We start from the raw sequence: 23,101 nt of genomic DNA, 5'->3' as shown, positions 1-23,101 counted from the left end.
GCATTTTTCTATAAACATGATTAGACATTCCAGCCTTGGGTTGCTGTTGATAACCCTCGTGGTCTCAGCGCTCCGCTCGTCCCACCTGACGGATGGATGGTTTTAGTCTCACCCTGGAGCCTCCGCAGCGCCACCACCAGGGGGCAGCAATGAGCCATAAATGTCCCGGTGAGAAAGAAACTGCAACTCTGCTTCTTAGTGATCCCTGTGTGTGTGTGTGTGTGTGTGTGTGTGTGTGTGTCTGGTTTTAATGAATTATTTGATTGTTTCAGCTTCTAGTAGCTTTTGTCCCTGGTTCCACCAGCGTCGTGGCGCTGCGCCCTCGTCCCTCCATCAGTGGTGCAGATCTATTGATCAGGTGTCAATCAGGAGCATCCGATCGATTATCAGATCACAGACTCATTTGTTTCAGGTGTCATCCTGCTGATGTCACGCGTCATGTGATGCAGGTTCTTCATGTCATGAAATATAATGAATGAAACCTGAAGCGACATTTTCACCAGTCGGTCTTTAATGAAACACAAGAAGAGAAAACAAGGACAGAAGGACGCACCCTGATTGGATGAACGATGGATGAGACACTTGTCTCCACAAACTAGGGCGGCCATATTTTGATCACTGACACCATCCTGGAAGTTCCCTCAACGATGGCTGCGCATCTCAACACCTAATGTTTGCCTCCTGTTGGCGGATGGAGAGAAAAACCCAGGACGGCCAGGACAGGACACGGAACCAGGATGTTTGGTCACTCGAGCACAAACACATCAGCGCCAATCGACGGTTCAGGTATTGGTGATAAGAAATCAATCAAACCCTTGAAAACAGGGCGACAGGATTTTTCTTTTATTGAGAAAAGACCGCACTTCCTGTCCCCTGCTGGGAGGCTACAGGCTCGATTTGATGCTTCAGAGGTTTAAATGCTTCCAGCAGGTGCGCACGGCCTACTTCAGCTGGTTGGGTTTCAAAATAAAACTCAAGTCTGTGTTTCGTTCAACTGAATGTCTTCAGTGTGAAAGTAAAACAGGAAATCCTGTCGCTGGTCACAACTGGAGCTTCTCAGCTGCAAAGAAACATCAATTCATCAAATCAGATCAATTTATTCCCATCAGCTGATGTAGCCGCATGGTTAGCATCAATGTGCTAGCTAGCTGATCCAGCTAACAACCACCCTGAAGCATCAAGTGCAGGAACGTCGTTTCTATGCCAACCTGAACAGCAGTGAGGTTTATGAATGTCGAGGTTCCAACAGACATGCCAGACACATGGAAGCGTCCCAAAACACCTGTTGTCATGTCAACATTCCTGTAATACCTGTTTCTCACTAGAGGGAAATAACAACCTGCCAGATTTTCAAAATAAAAGTCCAGAGAAAAGTTTATTTTTTGGGATGTATTGTGTGTGTGTTGGGTTGAGTTAGTGTTACAGTGAACCATGCAGTCTTCATGGTGATGATGTCATCAGATGCTGTGCAGGGATTGGTCAGCGTCAACCTGAGGCAAGAGAATAAACCACAGTGAGTGACGAGCCGTTCACACATCAGTAAACATTTAAAGGCGAAGTCTCCACGGTCGGTGTGATGTCATCATGGGCAGATTGTCCCTTTAACTCCTCCCACTCTTCACGGTGGATGTCATCATCATCATCCTTCCTATCCAGCAGCCAATAACAGCAAGTTTACGAACCATCAGATTCTGACTGAATAGATTCTTCTGTTCGTCACTACAACCGACACATGACCTCACACCTTGACGGCGGGATTCCGACGCCTGCTGGAGAACTTCGGAGCTTCGTCAGCTCAAACTGAAAGATAAAACTGGATCTGTCGTCTCCATGGAAACGTGTCTTTTGACATGTCCCACATGTTGAGTTCAGAGAATCGTCACATGAATTATTCATGGTTGATATCTGAGACGGGTCATTTAACACACAGCTGCAGACACACATCCTCCATCATCGGCAGCTTCCTGTCTGAAACGCCATCCAACAGGATATTGGAAATCAAACCTCCGTCTCGGGTTTACTCTCCCTGCTGATGCGCCCGATGGTTCGACTCCCTGCAGAGCAAGGCAGCACGGTATCAGCGAGGACGGAGAAGACCATTACAGCAAACTTGCGACCTCTGTGACACCCTGCGTCGACAGGAACTCGAACCGGCGGCCTGTGGCGACGCTGCTGCAGAGCCAAACTCTTGGCTGCTGCCTGAATCTTTAACAAGCAACTGAAATATTCAGCAACTCCTCCAGAAATATCTGCAGCAGCATCCAGATGTCAGGAATCATCTTCATCCTGAAAGCCAACATGCAAGACCTGCCTCCTGACCATATAAGGACATGAACCGCCCCCTAGCTGTCAATCATTCAGTGAAGTATCTAAAGAGAGAACATTTCAGCACAGTAGACACGATACAGGCACGTGGACTCAGGTTTAGACGGTTACTCCACCCCTTTAACACATTCTGCAAAGCATGCAGGGAGATGTAGTCCCTGGCCCTGAGCCTGTCCTCAGAGGGACTGACTGTCTCTGGTTCATTTTGTCACTGTGAGTTTAATTTGTTGTCATAGCAACAATGTGCAATGTTGGTTTTTTTTAAAAGATTGATTTTAATGTTGTACAAACTATGAATGTTATGAATTTGAAAAAGTATTTTTTTCTGAAGGCGGCCCGGTGGTGCAGTGGTCCTCACTGTGGCCCCCAGCAAGAAGGTTGTGGGTGGTGCAGGGGTCCTCCCTGTGGCCCCCATCAAGAAGGTTGTGGGTGGAGCCCCGGCTGCAGCACGGGGTCTTTCTGGGTGAGTCTCCATGTTCTCCCTGTTCCTGCTGGGTTCTCTCTGGTACTCCAGCTTCCTCCACAGTCCAAAGACATCAAGAGGGACCAGGTTAATCCAGACTCTAAATTGACCGTAGGCGTGGCTGGGAGAGCCAATGGTTGTCTGTCTCTATGTGTTGGCCCTGCCATGGACTGGTGACCTGTCCAGGGGGAAGGCTGCTGGGATAGGCTCCACCCCCACCACCCTCAACAGGAGAAGAGGGAGGGATGGAGGGATGGGTGGAGGGAAGGAGGGATGGATGGATTTTTTTCTGAATTTCCAACATTCAGAAAAGCCCATGAATCAGTTGCAGCCTCATTTCTTCATTGCAGAAAAAACCTACGTTGACGCGATGGCGTGAGGTAAGAACACACGACCACATAAGGGTGATACTATGTTTACACGCAGTTTTTGTCCTTTGATTGATTTCTATATCAGACATTAACCACTGGGTTTTGACGAACAAAAACACAACAGCAAATCGAAATCACACAAACGTTTCCTCGTCAGCGGCACAGGCGCTGCTGTTACGAGTCAGGTGACCAACATCAGGCGTGTGGTCCTACCTGCTGTTCGCGGCGCTACTGAGATCTGTCAGGCTCGATCTTCGTCTCGCCGTTCTGTTTCTCAGAGGATTTCTGAGACAGACGAGCCGCCTGGACGACCGCCTGCAGGACAGCGAGCGTCAGTGACACGCCACAACATCACGACATTCAAGACTGAAGCAGTGCTGCCACCTTGAAGCTCCTCTTCCTCTTCTGGACATTCTGCTCAGGGTGCAAGATGATGACGTAAACTTTGGGCAGGTAAAGCATCCCGAGAGACACAAATGCACTGAGGGACATGGACACGGTCAGAGTGGCGGTCTGGATGAACATCTGTGGAGAAAACGAGACAAGGACACAGTCGGGTAGTCCATGTAGGCCACACCTCCACCTGAAGGACATCTAGAACCAGCCAGAACTCCAAATCTGCCCTGCAGGACCAGATTGGCATCGAGCCGGGCCGGAACTCTGAGTTCAAGTCCAATTCAGCCAAATCAATCAGAACAAGACGAAAGAGCAAGCTTCCTTTCTCATCTGGTCAAATTTGGTTTTGTCACATGAATATATTTTATTTGACCTAAACTTTACAGCAGACCTTCAGAAGAGAACAGAGAACGTCACAATGACAGGGTCAGTGTGCTCAAGCTCTCGTAGCAGGGGGGCCCGACGCTGGACGCACGCGAGCTGCTGCTCACTGGAGGCATTCAAACATGGCCGCTCCCATCAGGCGCTCCCACCACAACTACGTTGCGGGGCTTTTGTGGGAATCCAGATGTATTCAAATACATTTACATGAGTGTATTAATTTAATTTCTCAAGAAACGCCAACATTTATGAGCCGTACATTTCTAATAGTTCATGAATGTTTGATGACGACAGATTCATTTAGTTCTGTTGGAGGTCTCAGTTCCGTCCTGAACCTGGTGTTCTAGAACCGATGCTTCACTCAGCCATGCTTCACCAGACTACACAAATTCACTCTCTCTCTCTCTCTCTCACACACACACACACACACACACACACAGAGTCTGAATGTGTTTCTTTGTAACAGAGATTAAAATGTGTGTGTTAAGCCATTAGACAATAGAGACCTCCTACATCCTCGTGGTTCTGTAATAATTCTCTCTCTCTCTCTCTCTCTCACAAACACACACACACACACACACCTCTGTTTGTTCAGTTGCTCTCTGATAGAACAGAAAAAGAAAGCAGCTTCTTTCATTTGCTCTTCAGCTGAAGAGGAGACGTGAAGACAGACAAGGACTGAATGTTATCTCTGGGACGCAGGAGGACACGACAGGACCAGGCTGGAAGCATTTACTCTCACATGACGTCTCATTTCAATCATGACTTTCCACCAATGACTCACTCCTCCACCAGGACTTCCAGTTGGAGCCAAAGAATCAAAACACTGTAGAATTCAGCAGGAACGTAGAGCGAGAACCCACACATGAGGCCAAAGTACCTTCTATTCTTGGTAACTAGCCACCATACAATGTAACCCAGGGAGGAGGTGCGTTTGTAGCCCAACAGGAAGTTAGAATGTAAGGGTTGAGGAATGTTTTTAGTCCTGCAGGAAGTGGTCATCTCCTGGTTACTCCACCAACAGGAAGTGGTTGTCTCCTGGTTACTCCACCAACAGGAAGTGGTCATCTCCTGGTTACTCCACCAACAGGAAGTGGTTGTCTCCTGGTTACTCCACCAACAGGAAGTGGTTGTCTCCAATGCTGCGTCCGAATTGCCAAGTAGGCAACGGAGCAACCCATGACCCACAATGCACCGCAGACGTCTTCTTCGTCACCTTAAAACTTGTGGACCCGCCACCTACAGTCTCCCATTCTTATGCAACACCAACATTTATAGTCATAGACGGGCGGCGTGGCTCAGGGTTAGAGTGTCCGTCGAGCAACCAAAGGGTCGTTGGTTCGATCCTCGACACCGGTGACCATGTTGAAGTGTCCTTGAGCAAGATACTGAACCCATAATTGCTCCTGATGAGTAGGTTGGCGCCTTGCATGGCAGCTCCACCATCAGTGTGTGAGTGAACGGGTGAATGAGACGACACTGTAAAGAGCTTTGAGTGCTGCTGAGGTAGAAAAGCGCTGAATAAAATTGAGTCCATTGTTGATGACTACAGGTGTGTTCACACCAAACGCGACGCGTGTGAACACACCTTTAAAGGTGCGTTAATGTGCTTAATAATAGAGAATGAGTGAAAGGTGCGTTCAGAGTGGAGTGCAGTACCACAGTCAGGCCAGCAGGTGGGGCTTTCGTTGGTGCTGTCTATCTATTTGCAGTATCTGTGCTCTGCCAGCAGAGGTCGTGCTTCTAGGGTGTCTGAATGGTGCCGCCGTGTTTAGGTTGTAGCAGGAGGCTGTAGCGGTAGGACGTAGCAGCAGGACGTAGGTTGCTACTTGGCAATTCGGACGCAGCACTGGTTTCTCCACCAGCAGGAAGTGGTCATGTCCTGGTTCCTCTACCAACAGGAAGTGGTCATCTCCTGGTTACTCCACCAACAGGAAGTGGTCATCCCCTGGTTCCTCCAGCAGCAGGGAGTGGTCATCCCCTGGTTCCTCCATCAACAGGAAGTGGTCATCTCCTGGTTCCTCCACCAACAGGAAGTGGTCATCTCCTGGTTCCTCCAGCAACAGGAAGTGGTTGTCTCCAATGCTGCGTCCGAATTGCCAAGTAGGCAACGGAGTAACCTATGGCCCACAATGCACCACGGACGTCTTCTTCATTGAACTGAGGAAGCTTCGGCCCCAAAAGGCAGCAGGACTAGACAGAGTGTGTCCCTGGCTCCTCCAGACCTGTGCTGCTGAACTTGGGGAGCCGCTACAACGGGTCTTCAACCTGAGTCTGCAGCTCGGGAAAGTGCCCACCCTATGGAAGACGTCATGCATCGTTCCAGTCCCTAAAAAGAACCGGCCCAGCGAGCTGAACGACTTCTGACCGATGGCACTAACTTCACACCTGATGAAGACTCTGGAGCGGCTCTTCCTCAACCCCCTCAGGCCTCAGGTGCAGCATGCTGAGGACCCTCTACAGTTTGCCTACCGGGGGAAGGTCGGTGTGGAGGACGCCATCCTCTACCTGCTACACCAAGCCCACTCGCATCTGGACAAGGGGAAAGGCTCATTGAGGATCCTCTTCCTGGATTTCTCAAGTGCCTTTAATCCGATCCAGCCCCCTGCACTACAGGACAAGCTCCTACAAATGTGAGTGGACCCTGGCCTGATTGCTTTGATCTCCAGTGACCTCACCGACAGGCCACAGTTCGTCAGGCTAAAGGACATCACGTCTGACACTGTGGTCAGCAGCATCGGTGCTCCGCAGGGGACTGGACTGTCCCCTATCCTCTTCACCCTGTACACCGCGGACTTCTGCTATAACTCTGAACTGTGTCACATCCAGAAGTTCGCAGATGACACAGCCATCGTGGGGTGTATCAGGGACAGTGAAGAGGAGGAGTACAGGTGCCTGGTGAGGAACTTTGTTGCCTGGTGCCACAACAACAGCCTGCACCTCAACACCTCCAAAACTAAGGAGCTGGTCATTGACTTTGGGAGGGACAGACCCAGACCTAGACCAGTTCTGATAGGAACGGAGGAGGTTGAGGTCGTACAGACCTATAAATATCTTGGGCTGTGGCAGGACAACAGGCAGGACTGGACGAGCAACACGAGGCAGCTGTACAAGAAGGCTCAGAGCAGGATGGACTTCCTGAGGAGGCTGAGAGCCTTCAACATCTGCAGGAGGCTCCTGTGGATGTTCTATCAGTCTGTGGTCTTCAGCGTCCTGTCCTACGCTGTGGTGTGCTGGGGGGGGGGGGGGGAGTGTGACGAAGGCAGACCTCTCCAGGCTGGAGAAGCTGATCAGGCGGGCCAGCTCAGTGGTTGGGATGAAGCTGGACCCTCTGGCAACAGTAGCAGAGAGAAGAACTCTGGACAAACTGCTGGACATCCTGGACAATGTCAGCCACCCTCTGCACACTGTCACCACCAGCCAGAGAAGCCTGTTCAGCCAGAGGCTGCTCCTCCCCAAGTGCAGGAGCAACAGACTGAAGAAGTCCTTCCCGAGCCATCAAACTGTTAAACTCCTCACTGGAGGGGGGGGGGCAAACAGAAGGACTGTAGGAGAGGGCTGAGCACCAATAACCTGCCCCGATAACAACCGGACACTCATGTGCAGTACAAGAGACTGTTTTTTATTATTATTATTATTATTATTATTATTGTGGCTGCATGGTGGTGCAGTGGTCCTCACTGTGTCCTCACAGCAAGAAGGTTCTGGGTTCGAGTCCCAGCTCAGGTATGGGATCTTTCTGTGTGAGTCTCCATGTTCTCCCTGTTCCTGCTGGGTTCTCTCTGGTACTCCAGCTTCCTCCACAGTCCAAAGACATCAAGAGGGACCAGGTTAATCCAGACTCTAAATTGACCGTAGGTGTGAATGTGAGTGTGAATGGTTGTTCGTCTCTGTATGTTGGCCCTGTGATGGACTGGTGACCTGTCCAGGGTGAACCCCGCCTCTCGGCCGTTGACGCTGGGATAGGCTCCACCCCCCGCGACACTTAATGTGTAGGAATAAGCGGAAGATGACGATGGATGGATAATTATTGTTACGACTGCTGCTATTATTATTATTATTATAACTATTGTTATATATTTTTTTATATTATATCATATTATATCATCATCGTTACTATTGTTATAATAACAATTAAGATCAATTAATATTATTATTCCTGTAACTATGCATATATACATAATCATCCAGGTACACACAGGCACACGCACATGTTTATATGCATATATATATATATATATGCATATATATATGCATATATATGTATATGCATATATATATGCATATATATATGCATATATATATATATATGCATATATATATGCATATATATATATGCATATATATATATGCATATATATATGCATATATATGTATATGCATATATATGCATATATATATATGCATATATATATATGCATATATATATGCATATATATATGCATATATATGCATATATATGCATATATATATGCATATATATATGCATATATATATATGCATATATATATATGCATATATATATATGCATATATATATATGCATATATATATATGCATATATATATGCATATATATATATGCATATATATATATGCATATATATATGCATATATATATATGCATATATATATGCATATACATATATATGCATATATATATGCATATATATATATGCATATATATGCATATATATATATATGCATATATATATGCATATATATATATGCATATATATATGCATATATATATATATGCATATATATATGTATATATATGCATATATATATGCATATATATGCATATATATATATATATGCATATATATATATATGCATATATATACATATATATATGCATATATATATATGCATATATATATGCATATATATATGCATATATATATGCATATATATATATATGCATATATATATGCATATATATATGCATATATATATATATGCATATATATATGCATATATATATATATATATATGCATATATATATGCATATATATAGTCTTTGTTTTCTCTTGCTATTTTTCGCTAAGGTTTCATTTATGTCTATTCTATGGTAACAGTGCTGTGAATGAATGTTTAGGAGAGTGCAATTTCCCTGGCGGAACATCCAAAAGGGATTAATAAAGTCTGTCTATCATCCCCTGGTTCCTCCACCAACAGGAAGTGGTCATCTCCTGGTTCCTCCACCATCAGGAAGTGGTCATCTCCTGGTTCCTCCCCCAGCAGCCAATAGGATCGCTCCATGTGATTGTGGTGATTGAACCAGTAAATCAGCTCTGGTGAACAAAAGTTGATGATCTTCCAGGTTCAGTTCATCAAGATCATCTTCACTAATGAACCCTCTGATGATGCTGGAAGCCTGGATGCTACGTTAGCAGTGCTAAGCTAACATCAGCCTAGGAAGGAGCGACACCAGGGTCACGTGACTTCAAGGTCACCATCAGTACATTTCAGGCTTCTTGTGTTTCCCCTGATGACCTTTAATGACCTCCATGACCTCTGTAGGCTCCTCTAGACTCTTGTTAGCAAACCAGGTTTTTAAGACTCCACCACTCCAACATCCACCAGTCTGGTGTTTACTGGTGGATCTGATGTAGAACTGAACCTCCACCATCCACAGGTCTGGTGTTTACTGGTGGATCTGATGTAGAACTGAACCTCCAACATCCACCAGTCTGGTGTTTACTGGTGGATCTGATGTAGAACTGAACCTCCAACATCCACAGGTCTGGTGTTTACTGGTGGATCTGATGTAGAACTGAACCTCCACCATCCACCAGTCTGGTGTTTACTGGTGGATCTGATGTAGAACTGAACCTCCACCATCCACAGGTCTGGTGTTTACTGGTGGATCTGATGTAGAACTGAACCTCCAACATCCACCGGACTGGTGTTTACTGGTGGATCTGATGTAGAACTGAACCTCCACCATCCACAGGTCTGGTGTTTACTGGTGGATCTGATGTAGAACTGAACCTCCAACATCCACCGGACTGGTGTTTACTGGTGGATCTGATGTAGAACTGAACCTCCACCATCCACAGGTCTGGTGTTTACTGGTGGATCTGATGTAGAACTGAACCTCCACCATCCACCAGTCTGGTGTTTACTGGAGGATCTGATGTAGAACTGAACCTCCACCATCCACCGGTGTGGTGTTTAATGGTGGATCTGATGTGGAACTGAACCTGCTAGTATCTCCAGCTGCTGGGAACCACACACCTGGTTTCAGGTCCCTGACTTGGATGCGAGGGAACCAACGTTCTACTACCATCACATTTGTTCCTGTGCTGCTCTGTTGTTGTTTCTTTCAGGGCTTCTGGCTGAGGTTCTCCCATCAAACATGGTAGCAGGAGGAAGGTCATTAGCTCTGCAAGCAAACATCTGATGTTACCGCTGGTGGTCTTGCGTAAAAACATGGATACAAAGACATCACGGAGCATGTGCAATCACCACGATGCTAAACTCCAGGTAATTTCTTGTTTTTTCTCAACGTGAGCAGCTGTGACCTGAATGAAAGGAGGCATCAGGAGGCGGTTGGCTGGCTACAGCGGCGTTTGCATCAGTGTGATTTGACTCAACAGCGTCAGGTTCTAAACCATGAAATGAGATGACAGCAGAGCAGCAGAGAACCAATGTCTCAGGTCACAAACACGCTCGGCTAATCCTGGGCTTCTGCAGGTGTTTTTCCTGGGATCCAGAAGCAGATCTTGGCAAGAATTCCCAGGAAGCACTGGGATGTAAATCTGCTGGATTCAACCTGAAAGAGGAGTCGCAGCTCTGCCTCGTTCTGCTGAATCTGAAAGCTGCTTTCTTCTTCTTTGTGTCCTCGATGCTTTCAGCTCTCAGATAAATCTCTCAGATCTGCTCTGCGCTGACGCGAGCATTTCCTGCTCGTTATTTGTGGCTTTTATTGCTTCCTTTTATCTCTTGGCAACTTTTTAACACAGCTATGTCTCTATAATTATGTCCCGTGTTGGATTATAATCTGTATAATCCAGCTGCTCCCCTCTGCCTGGAAATGACTCCACTTTGTTTCTAATTCTGCTCTTGTTCTCTCAGATCCATTAAGGACTCGTCCCTCCCTGAACTCAGCCTGAACCAAAAAACGTTTACTTGGAATTTGTGTCACATCAGACTTGAGGGACCAAAACTCTCATGAAGGTTCCGTACGATCGTCTGGTGAACTCGCCAGCCGCCGTTGCGTCTCTGTGAACCTGAAGATTCATCTAGTCGCCATTCCGGAGCTTTCTGTCACATCACATGATCGTCCTCAGCAGCCACCCAGCTGTCACGCAGCTAAAAGTGTTTACAGAGTCAAGTTTAGAATGAAATTTTAATCTTTGGGTTTAACCCTCTGAACTCCAGGTGTTTTTTTGTTCCTGACACATTTTAACTGCTAGGTCACTAAAAGTCCTGCATCTCCATAGCAACATGACTGTTAAAGGGGCTACGATAGCTGATCGTGATCAATATAGTAACAAAGAAGTACTTTAATGAGGTACTTTTCATGGTAGATAATACTGTGATGTTCCATGTTACTAAGTAACACAACCCACCATTGTTAACTTATCATCATGGGATCATGTGATCACGTGGTCATGGGCTTTTTTTCTGTTTGTAGGAGTGAAAAGTTTGTGGACTTTTTTCTATCTACTTTTTTGCCTTTTCCCTGGTTTTCTCTTCAATTGTACATCGCCATTCATTCTTTTGTCCTGGATGTTGCTCCGCCCCCTCTGTCAACTACTTTGGAGTCTTCGACTACATCGTTTCACCTGCAGGGAAGGAGTTCCACCAGCAGGGGGACAAAGCCTGGAAGGAGGCGTAGCTTCATGCTCTGGTTTTGGGCTCAGGTTTTACCTTCTCGGTTGACTGGGCGGTACCAAAGAAGATTGGTACGAAGGCAAGCCAGATGATGCAGGTGGTGTACATGGTGAAGCCGATTGGCTTTGCTTCGTTAAACGTCTCTGGGACGCCGCGGCTTTTTACTGCATACACTGTACATGTTACCTAGGAACACAAACAATGTGTTACCTTGCAACTCATGGCATCTGTGCTGGCAATGTCACAACTTCGATTGATACCAAATCAGTAAGTGGTTGACACATTACCATGAGTACAATACTGTAGCTGAGGCAGCAGATGATTGACAGGTCAGACATGTCGCACTTCAGAATCCCTCTGGCCAAGTCAGGATTTGGGGGGCGGAGCTCCTCGTAGTCAATAATGGTGTGAGGTGGAATGACAGCGAACCACACAAACACACCAAGGATCTAATACACAAACACACACATGAACCACATGATGATGCTCTGATAAAATCATACCAGGAAGTGGTTCCATTCCTGTGTTCTCACCTGGACAGAGATGAGGATGAAGGTGATGGCCAGCTGGGAGGTCGGGCTGATAAATTTGGGCGGAGTCACGGACCTCTTTCCCTGTTCAAAGATGCGGTAGATTCGGTTGGTTTTCGTTAACATGGCAGAGTAAGTGATGGCCATACCGAGGCCCAGCAGCAGCCGCCGAAATGCACAAACCACCACTCCAGGCTCAGCGATCATCAGGAAGGTGATCAAGTAGATCAGAAAGATACCTGAGAAAGGATGAAGGTAAATGACATCATCTTACTGCAGATGACAACGCTAACATATCAGCTTTTACCTCCCGCGATGGAAGCACTCAGGTCGTGTCATGTCAAAGTGATTTTTCCATTCAAAGAAATCTAGATGCAGCAATGGTGTTTATCTGCCAGCTACAGTGTCACTACACAGACATGATAACAGTTCAGCACAAAGGTCAGTAGAAATGTTAACCTGCCAGTGCAAAGGTCACTAGAAATGTTAACCTGCCAGTACAAAGGTCACTAGAAATGTTAACCTGCCAGTACAAAGGTCAGTGGAAATGTTTACCTGCCAGTACAAAGGTCACTAGAAATGTTAACCTGCCAGTACAAAGGTCAGTAGAAATGTTAACCTGCCAGTACAAAGGTCAGTGGAAATGTTTACCTGCCAGTACAAACGTCAGTAGAAATGTTTACCTGCCAGTACAAAGGTCAGTGGAAATGTTTACCTGCCAGTACAAAGGTCAGTGGAAATGTTTACCTGCCAGTACAAACGTCAGTAGAAATGTTTACCTGCCAGTACAAAGGTCAGTAGAAATGTTAACCTGCCAGTACAAAGGTCAGTAGAAATGTTTACCTGCCAGTACAAAGGTCAGTAGAAATGTTTACCTGCCAGTACAAAGGTCAGTAGAAATGTTTACCTGCCAGTACAAAGGTCAGTAGAAATGTTAACCTGCCAGTACAAAGGTCAGTAGAAATGTTTACCTGCCAGTACAAAGGTCAGTAGAAATGTTTACCTGCCAGTACAAAGGTCAGTAGAAATGTTTACCTGCCAGTACAAAGGTCAGTAGAAATGTTTACCTGCCAGTACAAAGGTCAGTAGAAATGTTTACCTGCCAGTACAAACATCAGTAGAAATGTTTACCTGCCAGTACAAACGTCAGTAGAAATGTTTACCTGTCAATAAGACATAGCTGAGCTCACGGCCTGATGCTCTAACAATTGGTGTGTCGTTAAAACGGATGAAGGTGATCACTACAAAGCTGGTTGCCAGGATACCAAGCATAGCAAGAGAGGCGGGGACTAGGGACCAGGGGGAGTTCCACTCCAGTTTGATGATTGGAGTTGGACGACAGGCGGTTCTGTTTGGAGCAGGACGCATGTCTGATGGACACGCCTCACAGGTAAATTCATCCAGCTGGTAAAGATACCCATCACAGAGCTGCAGACAGGCAGAGAGACAGACAGATCAGAATGATGGGTCAGAGAGACAGATTGATGATAGGTCGATGGACAGAAAGGTCACTCACCTCACAGTGCCAGCAGCAGGGGACGCCTTTCACCATCTTCTTCCTCTCTCCTGGTTTACAGGGGAAACTACAGATGGAGTCTGGGACTGATTTGTCTCCTCCAGACCACTGCATCTCCTCCAACTGAGAGACAGACAGGTGGAGGCAGAGAAACAGACAGCTGTTAATGTCAGAGCAGCTCAGGTTTTACATGGCACGTTGGGCCCAATCAGCATCTTACATTGAGTCGCAGGTTATTGGTCCACTGGCCGATGACATGGTAGCCAGGATGGCTGTGATTGGTCATCTGGAACTGGAAGATGTCGTAGCGCCCAGGAGCATCTCCATTCTCATTAAACAAAACACTGGTTCCTGCACTTCCTGTGGACGCAGACAGACAGATGAGACTACCTAAGTTAAGTTTACAGTCCTTGATGAGGATGAAAATGTCAAAGGAACCGTTGCAGAGGTCAGCCTCAGCATGACTGGAAGTTCCAAAACATCACAGCTCATTTCAAACAGGAAGTCTCTGGATCCCATGAAAATAAAAGTAAACTTTGTTTGCCGAGAGGGTGAAAGTCAAACTTGACCTACATTGAGACACATTTGGGTGTTAGCTGAGCTGCCAGGTTTGCTTCAGGTCCTTCTACATACAAAAGCAGCTCCGCCATCTTAGACAAATGTTTACAGCTAACGGTTAGCATTTGATGCTTGAGTTAAAATTCAGTCACAGAATAACGTTCACATTTCCAGTAATGACCACGTCCAAGTGTCCTTGAGCAAGACTCTAAACCCCTAACTGCTCCTGATGGCCCTGAGATGGACTGGTGACCCGTCCAGGGTGAACCCCGCCTCTCACCCAATGTCAGCTGGGATAGGCTCCACCCCCACCACGACTCTTATAGATTTGGTTCTGGATCTCTGTGAGGGGAACTGTCAACAAACACCTGACACTCCTGTTCCTCTTGGTGTTCTGTAGGCAAACTGGTTTAATGTCTGAAGAGACCAAGACAGAACACCAGCCATGTTTCATAACGTCCTCGCCATGTTGGAGAACGTGACAGGACACGGATCAACAGACACAGCAGACGCGAGACCACAGGAGCAGGTCAGAGGTCGTCCATCAGCTCCAAAGACACTTGAGTGTTTCCTCTAAAGTTAAAGTAAACAGGTGAGCAGGAAGACTTTCACCTGAGCCTTTCAGCAGCTGCTCACTTGAATTATTCACACACAAGCAATTCTAGGTGGTTTTCAACTCGTACCCCCGTGTGACTGGGGTCAGTACTGTTGTTGCTGATTGGTCCGACTGATGAGGTGATGCGTCGTATTCTGATGTTTATGACAACAATGACTGTTTCTCCATGTCCTCACTAAGATGGTGAAGAGAGCAGTGGTTCAAACACACGCCAAGTGCATTAACTGATTGTCGTTCAGCATCTCTGAGTCAAGAAAAACCTGCAGAAAAAATCAGAATCATAAAGAGCCGGCTGGACCTGGCGGTGGCGCCGACCTCTGCTGCGAGTTCTCCTACAGGCCTGTTTGACACTGCAGCGACTCTGAGACCTCAAATCACATTCACGGACTTCTGTTATATTTCCACGCAGGAAGTCAGATTCCTGCCAACCTTCAGAATATCTCCAGAACCTGCTGGGCCCTCAGGCTCTGGGATTGGCTACTTTTCCATTCACAAAAACCGCTTGCCTGACGAAGGTCAACCACTGGAACCCCGCACATGAACATAATTTGCAAGTTTGGACAGGGTGCATGAATGTCGTGATAAGGGACACCGCTGAAAGCATCATGTGCTACGTGAAGATGACCGAGTCTCACCGTTAAAGTTGACAGCTCGGATGTAGTCGAGCAGCAAGCGTCCCTCCACCGGGTCCATGTTGCTGCAGACGCCGGAGCTGCCAGGACACAGGTTCTGGTGCATATTGTGAAGCGCGTACGCCACTGCGTAGACCGCATCGATCACAAACTGGACCTTCCCCTCCTGCTCGTACGACGAGTCCCGGCCAATCCTCTCCTCACCTGGGTGGAAACATGAGTCAAGTGACGAGACACTAAGCACGCCGGCCCTGCCCCTTCAGATGTGCGCTCACCTGTGCATTTCTTCTTATCAGGGTCTAGTTTGATTCCCGGCCGGGTCAGTTTACACCTGAAGTCATCCTCCCAGAACTCAGCGAACCAGATGTTCCTGCGGTTGTTCTCAAGAGACCGAGACACAAAGTACTGGTCGAAGCCTGGACACACACACACACACACACACACCCTTATATTTACATCTGTGTGAGCTATTTCCTAGCCCCTAACCCTCACAACTAATCCCCACCCTCAAACCAAGCCCTGACCCTTGTAGTGGGGGTAGGGGCAGCCACTGCACCCTGGTCTGGGACCCAGAGCTCCCAGGTACCAACCTAGTCACCCAGACCTGTTAGCGTAGCCCATAACCCATGGTGGTGACGAATGTCAGTCATAACCCTGAAACAGTCCTTGAAAGTTGTGAGGATGTAGCAGATACAAGTACATGCACAGAATCAACGCGCGCACACGCACGCACGCACACACACACACACACACGCACACACACCCCTGTCATTACCGTCTATTGAGGCTCGTTTGGGCAGGATGGTGACGGCCCCCTCGGCAACGTCCTCCAGCTCCATGATCGGTGAACTCTTTGCTCCCCAGCTGTCTGATCCCACAAAAAGGAAGTGACCTGTCAGGTTGGCCCGCTTTGCTGCCTCCAGGACCCGCCTACCAGAGAGAGGGGAGTCATGTGACCTATAGTGATAAATAGACACGATTAGGGTTATTATGTGACTCTTACTTGATGTCGTCTTCGTTGGCGAAGATGATGACTCCTCTGGCGTTGCTCGTCTCCATCAGGCGTTTGATGATCTTATCGAACTCTCCGGCTGTTGGCTCACGAGGAATCTTCACTGACTGAGCGATGCAAACGCCACCTGAGAGATGGACACCTTGACTTCAACGCTTCATGTTAGAGATGCTTAAGATACCTGAGCAGCAGTGGAACTCTGACATGTCCAGAGACGCCGGGCCATCAGTGTTCGTGATATCAGAACACAAAAAACACAGACTAGACACCGTCAGCATGCAATGATAGTCCGTGTTCTACCCGACCTCTACCTGACCTCTACCTGACCTCTACCCGACCTCTACCTGACCTCTACCTGACCACTACCTGACCTCTACCTGACCTCTTCCTGACCACTACCTGACCTCTACCTGACCTCTACCTGACCACTACCTGACCTCTACCTGACCTCTTCCTGACCTCTACCTGACCTCTTCCTGACCTCTTCCTGACCACTACCTGACCTCTTCATGACCTCTTCCTGACCTCTACCTGACCACTACCTGACCTCTTCCTGACCTCTACCTGACCTCTTCCTTACCACTACCTGACCACTACCTGACCTCTACCTGACCTCTTCCTGACCACTACCTGACCTCTTCCTGACCACTACCTGACCTCTTCCTGACCTCTACCTGACCTCTTCCTGACCACTACCTGACCTCTACCTGACCACTACCTGACCTCTACCTGACTTCTACCTGACCACTACCTGACCTCTTCCTGACCTCTACCTGACCTCTTCCTGACCACTACCTGACCTCTACCTGACCACTACCTGACCTCTACCTGACCTCTACCTGATCACTACCTGACCTCTTCCTGACCACTACCTGACCACTACCTGACCTCTACCTGACCTCTTCCTGACCTCTACCTGACCTCTTCCTGACCTCTACCTGACCACTACCTGACCGCTTCCTGACCTCTACCTGACCTCTTCCTGACCTCTTCCTGACCTCTACCTGACCTCTTCCTGACCACTACCTGACCTCTACCTGACCTCTTCCTGACCTCTTCCTGACCTCTACCTGACCACTACCTGACCGCTTCCTGACCTCTTCCTGACCTCTACCTGACCTCTTCCTGACCTCTACCTGACCTCTACCTGACCTCTTCCTGACCTCTTTGTCAGAACTCTCTCAGTAGTTTGCAGTCAAATGCATTTATTCATCACAACGTGTTCACAGTGGGAGAAAACCTTCCACATTGTTACTGACAGTTCAATAGAAAAAAGTACAGAAAAACAGGAAGTGACACTACCAGCCTCCCTGGAGATCTGCATGAAGGCCTCCACGCCGCTCTCTCCGTAGTTGCCCTCCGAGGCCAGCGTGGACACGTAGTTCCAGCCCAGAGCCTTGACGATGTCCAGCATGGCCTGAGCCTGGTACGAGTCCGGGGGGACCACCCGAGAGAAGAAGTCGTAGCGGTTATTGTCACTGAGCTCCGGGGCCGTGGACGCGTAGCTGACCTGAGGGATCTGAGGGGGCAACAATAATCAATAATCCGTGATCAATAATCAGTGTGTGTCAGGAGGCGGTTGAGGTCTACCGACAGTAGAGAACTGTAGACATCAATGATCCCTGGAAGCAGATCTGGATCTCCTCGTTTCCTAATTATTTTCCTCAAAAAAGACCCCCCCCCCCCACACACACACACACGCACACAGGGAGGACCTCCTAAAGAACTCACTGATTTACTTCCTGATGGACCAGGAAGGTGCCACTCACCTGCCGACATGTTGCCATGGTTACCAAACAACACCATTCCTTCACTAACAACCCTGTTGAGTTTGTGTCAGCTAGGGGTCACAGCCCCCCTCAGCCGACTGGTCAAACTGGGACCACTGGTGCTGCCAACAGCAGCAGAGGAGCGCCGGCGGAACACGGCAAGAGGATTAACGTTGTGTAACCGCCGCGGTGAAAGTGTGTCAGAGCTTGAATCAAGTGAATAACAATCACATTAACCCACAACACCGTGAGTGTGTGTGTGTGAGTGAGTGTGTGTGTGTGCAGATTAATAAAGGACTCCACATTAACAGGCTCCTAAAAGCAGACTTGGTTATGAGCGCCATCATCACTGGCAGAGAGGCGCGTCAGTAGAGCAGGTTCAGGTTTGGGAAGCAGGGGGCTGACATCACCACACCTGCTCCCGGAGGCTTCACACCTCCCACGGCACCAAGCAGCAACGCTGTTCTCAACTGGAAACCTGCGTGACCAGCAAGGTGCCGCCATCTTGGAGAGCCACCTCCACCTTCACTATGATGTCAAAGTACCTGAAGAACTGAATATTGAGGACTTGAAAACTTACTCAGAGAACCCAAGGCCTAGTCGAGCAGCGATGGGCGGAGCCTCACACCCCCACGGTGTGTGTGTGTGTGTGTGTGGGGGGGGGTGATGACTGTCGTGTGTCCGCTGTCTGCCTCCTCCAGGGAAACTGACAGGTACGCTTGATCCACTCAGCATGTGTGACACCTGGTCTGGGAGGAGGACAGGTGGCGATGTGACGCATCTAACCCTACAGGTCATGTGTTCCTCTGTGTCCAAGCTCCGCCCCTCTCCCAAGTTTGGTGAAATATCAACCAGGACCCAACTGGCAGACAAACACCACTGAAAACACGAGCAGGAATGATAAGAAGTTCTCCAGGAAGCAGACAGAACACACAGCGCAGAGTTCCTGAACTGATCCCAAAAAGCTGCGATTTCCTGCCAGGAAGCATGGAGTCACACGAGTCTCTAAGGAACCGGAACTCCAAAATCCAGCAATAAGTGAACACCATGACATCATCAGATTAATTACAACATCTAATCCACGGTTCCTCCACCTTTGTTCAATCATCAAGAACGTATCAGAACCCATTCGAAGGGAGTTCCCCCGCCATCAGCTACGGAAAACTGAACTGTCGAAGTCGGCGGAGCCGATGACATAAGAACAACAGCAGTTGTTTGTAATACCTGTCACTACCAGAAGATGGAGACAAATGGTCCGCAATATAGCTTAAACTTAAGACACACAAACACACACACACACACACACACACACACAGTCATTAAAAGCTTTCATTAGAGAGCAGCAGCCATGCAGACACAAACTGCTTAACACATTAATCCAGCGTCCAGACTGTCCGTCCCTTCATCTGTGGTTCTCTCCTGTTCTTCCTCTCACGCTTGCTCCTCCATCTCTTGACAGCTGTCCTGCGTCGCCGTAGCATCCTTGATGCTAACTAGCTGAATGTTAGCGTTCTCTCGTCCACAGGTGATGAGACAAACCATCCAAATTTGGCCAATCGACTCAGAAACAGAACACAGGTGACAAGTCTTTCGCCGGCGTGCAGCTCCACACACAAAACACACTCGACGCCATCTGCTGGAGTTATGACCACGTTTGATTCTTAGCGTGAACGTCCCGACATCTGTCACGAGTGACAAGACGCTGTTGTGTTGATGGGCCCTCAAATGGCCGCTCAGCGTGTTGTTTTGATTCCTTGGTAACTCATTACAGCACGCTAAGCTTTGAACAGTTAGTTAAGACTTCATCAGGCACTAGTTAACAGCTAATTAACAAGTCCAGGCATCATTGACTAATGGTGTTAACAGGCTGCAGCAAAGATGGAGAGAAGAACTGTGGGAGGTTGGGGGTGAAAGAGCATCAATAAACAGCCCATTTATCATGAAGTTCTTCTTATCCAGCACTTCTATAGAACCGAGCATTATTCATGCCCCGCCTCTTCTCACCCAGCTGCTCGCCAGCGTGCCACTAAATACGCTCACCCATTCTTCCCAAACATCACATTCACGCCAGGTTCTGAAAGGTGGATTATCTGCTTTGAGTGGTTTAGAATCAGAATTTGATCCATTTGCTCTCAGAACATTTGGAGAATCTGGACAAGTTGCATAACTAAATCACTTGTTCACATTCAAGTTAGCAGAGCGCTAACAGGAAGTAGCCAGTTGTTTCTGATTGGTTGACTTCAGATGTGTGGTTGGACTGGCGTTTATCTGGTATGATGACAAATATTCATCCCAGGTGTTTGATTTGTAGGTGGATAGTAATAAAGGAGATCTTACAGCTCATCGCTGTTTTACCTCAAAGAGTCGGAGGATGTTGGCCACCATGATGGACACGGAGCTGGCCGAGGCGCCGATCACACCCACCACCCGCTCAGGTTTGCGGATGATCGGCGGCTCTCCGTTGGAGCAGCGGATGTCTGACGTGTCCTTCTGGATCAGCGCCTGGACGAAGGTGAGGGACTGCTCCAGGGCGTAGGTGTCTCGAGAGCACGTGTCCAGGATGCGAGCGCCCAGCGTGATGTTGGGCAGCAGCTCGGGGTCGCTGTTGATCTGGTCCAGGGCGTACAACATGGCCTCCATGCGGTGGATACCCTTCTCCTTCTTCAGCTCGCCACAGGGCAGACCGTGAGGTCCGCGGGAGTGAATGGGGAACAGGCCCCCGAGTGTGATGTCACCCGTGATCTTTATGGAGTGGGGGTGGAAGTGCTGGTGGGACGCGTTCACCTGGGACACCGGTCCTCCAATCGCCAACCAGAGGAACAACAGAAGGCGGAGCCACAGGAATGACTGCCTGGTTGTAATCCAGAGCCACGGGTCAGGAGGATAATGATGATGGAGGAGGAGGGATGGGGGGGCGGTGCCTGGTGATGTCATTCTGACCTGCCGTTCAGTAGATTATCTTCATCCTGCAGTCTGAAACCAATCAGTTAGTCAATTGATCAATAGGTCATCACCCAAACACTCGTGTTACAGAAGAGTCTGATCCCTGGCACGCTGATGACTACAAGTCTGATGTCATATTCACCAAGATTTACATCATGAATTGAAACTGTTTGTGCTGCTCCTCCAGAACAAAGAACAATCCCACCTTTTACGTTCATTTGAAGACTTTGTCCAGGTGAAGTGTAAGTAGCCGCTGCACTCGCTGCTAACTGCTAGCATGCCTCGCGACCACCTTCAAGAGGAACTCTGTCTTGGGGGTGCTGGCTATGTTTAGCTACTGCAGGCGCCAGTAGCCGCTAGCCCGGATGTCCCTGTGGCAGTTTACATAACCATGTCAGCCCTGTGTGCATGCTAACATGAGCTGCCACAGCCAGCGACTATGATAACTTCCCACGTGTAGGCACTGTGGCGACGTGCACGCTGGTGACGGTCCTCAACACCTCTCGCTGCCCAGTGGTTCTGGGTGCCGAACACCGATTCTAACTGCTCAACCACAGATGCCCAGAATGGCAACACACACTATTGTCCCTGCTAGCATAGCTCACTGCGCTTGTCCTCCACTTTCTGACTTAGAAAAAAGAAGAACTTTGAGTCAGTGACATCAGCGGGATGCTGCAGGATGATTCACTTCCACTCTCACGCATTCTGTTGTTTCAAGGCTCCTATTTTCAGCCATGTCACCACTGCAACTGATTTCTGATGGGAGGAACTGAGGGTGGTACAACTGTCCCTGGTCTCCCCCACCACAGGTATGAGTTATTCATATGTAAAACTACAGCAGCTCACGCCTAAATATCTTTAATAATTGACACCATGACTTTCCATTCCTTGTTTTATTCATTCAGCTTGTGATTTTGTGGAGGCGGCTGATCAGGATGAAGAGCGGTGGTTTTGAACACCCAACATGTTCATGGTGGTTCTCCAGCAGCTTCTCTGCCAGCGGCTGCAGGTCATGTATTTTCCATAAGCTTCAGCATCACAGTTGAATTGATCAGTTCTGTCCATCATTTGTTCCTCCCTGAACCCTCAGCTGGAGGCTTAAACATGAATAAATTAATCTGACCACAAATTTAACTCTCATTTCTGTTCCAACACTTAAAATGAGAAGCACCAAGCGGCGGTTTTCATGAGGAAGAGACTTGTTTGTTGGTAACGCAGCTTTTTCATGAAATATTAACTCCACTTGTTCCATTATTCTTGTACAGGAGCTGCAGACAAAAATAACTGACTGGACACAATTAGCTTTTAAAGTTGAGTGAAATTAGTCAGGAACACAACCGCAGGCTGATTCTCATTGAAGTCCATCCTCCTGTGGGAGAAGACCTGGTGAAAGCCTTCAGCTGCTGACACACATCTGCCGGGTCAATTAAATCTCTCCGGATCCTAAGATCGCGGACCTGCTTCATTAACCGCCTAAAAAGGTTTCAGCTCTCGGGACATGAGAGGGAAACTTACCGGAGGAATCGCACCCCCGCCCGGCTGCAGGTCCGCTCTGCTGCCGGGGAGAAAGTTGCCGAGACTCCGGTCCTGTGGAGGAGGAAGACCGGTCCGCCTGCGTCTCTGCCGCCAACTGAGCCTCTCTCATGGTCGCCGGCTCGCTGGTTGAGCTCCGAGCAGAGCATCGTCTCCGCCAGCACCTCTGACCAGGTGACGGGGCGGCTCGCAGCGCCCTCCAGCGGTGTTGG

At 48.2% G+C, this 23,101-nt stretch overlaps 1 protein-coding gene across 2 annotated transcripts; it reads right to left on the bottom strand.

Annotated features, from left to right (window-relative positions):
• Positions 1-503: 503 nt before the first annotated feature.
• grm6a (glutamate receptor, metabotropic 6a) lies at positions 504-23,031 on the bottom strand. Of its 2 annotated transcripts, none has more exons than XM_086212934.1 (16): positions 22,872-23,031; positions 20,769-21,386; positions 17,947-18,163; positions 16,636-16,771; positions 16,408-16,562; positions 15,908-16,048; positions 15,636-15,836; positions 14,047-14,186; positions 13,827-13,949; positions 13,576-13,738; positions 12,314-12,549; positions 12,068-12,229; positions 11,817-11,966; positions 3,544-3,684; positions 3,373-3,474; positions 504-1,490 (listed from the first exon to the last, which is right to left on the bottom strand). In XM_086212934.1, exons 2-15 carry the CDS (start codon positions 21,345-21,347, stop codon positions 3,388-3,390), a joined length of 2,631 nt encoding a protein of 876 aa, XP_086069060.1. In that variant the 5' UTR covers positions 21,348-21,386; positions 22,872-23,031; the 3' UTR covers positions 504-1,490; positions 3,373-3,387. The 2 variants fall into 2 exon arrangements, with proteins under 2 accessions (XP_086069060.1, XP_086069059.1); XM_086212933.1 differs by having other exon boundaries at positions 13,474-13,738; positions 22,872-23,025.
• Between the last annotated feature and the right edge of the window lie 70 nt (positions 23,032-23,101).

The sequence above is a fragment of the Aulostomus chinensis genome, chromosome 9 (genome assembly GCF_037954235.1).
Source record: "Aulostomus chinensis isolate RoL2024-O1b breed Wild chromosome 9, RoL_Achi_v1.0, whole genome shotgun sequence".
NCBI classification, from domain to species: Eukaryota; Metazoa; Chordata; class Actinopteri; order Syngnathiformes; family Aulostomidae; genus Aulostomus; species Aulostomus chinensis.
The sequence above is the reverse complement of the archived record's forward strand: the minus strand, read 5'-3'. Positions and strand labels throughout refer to the sequence as shown.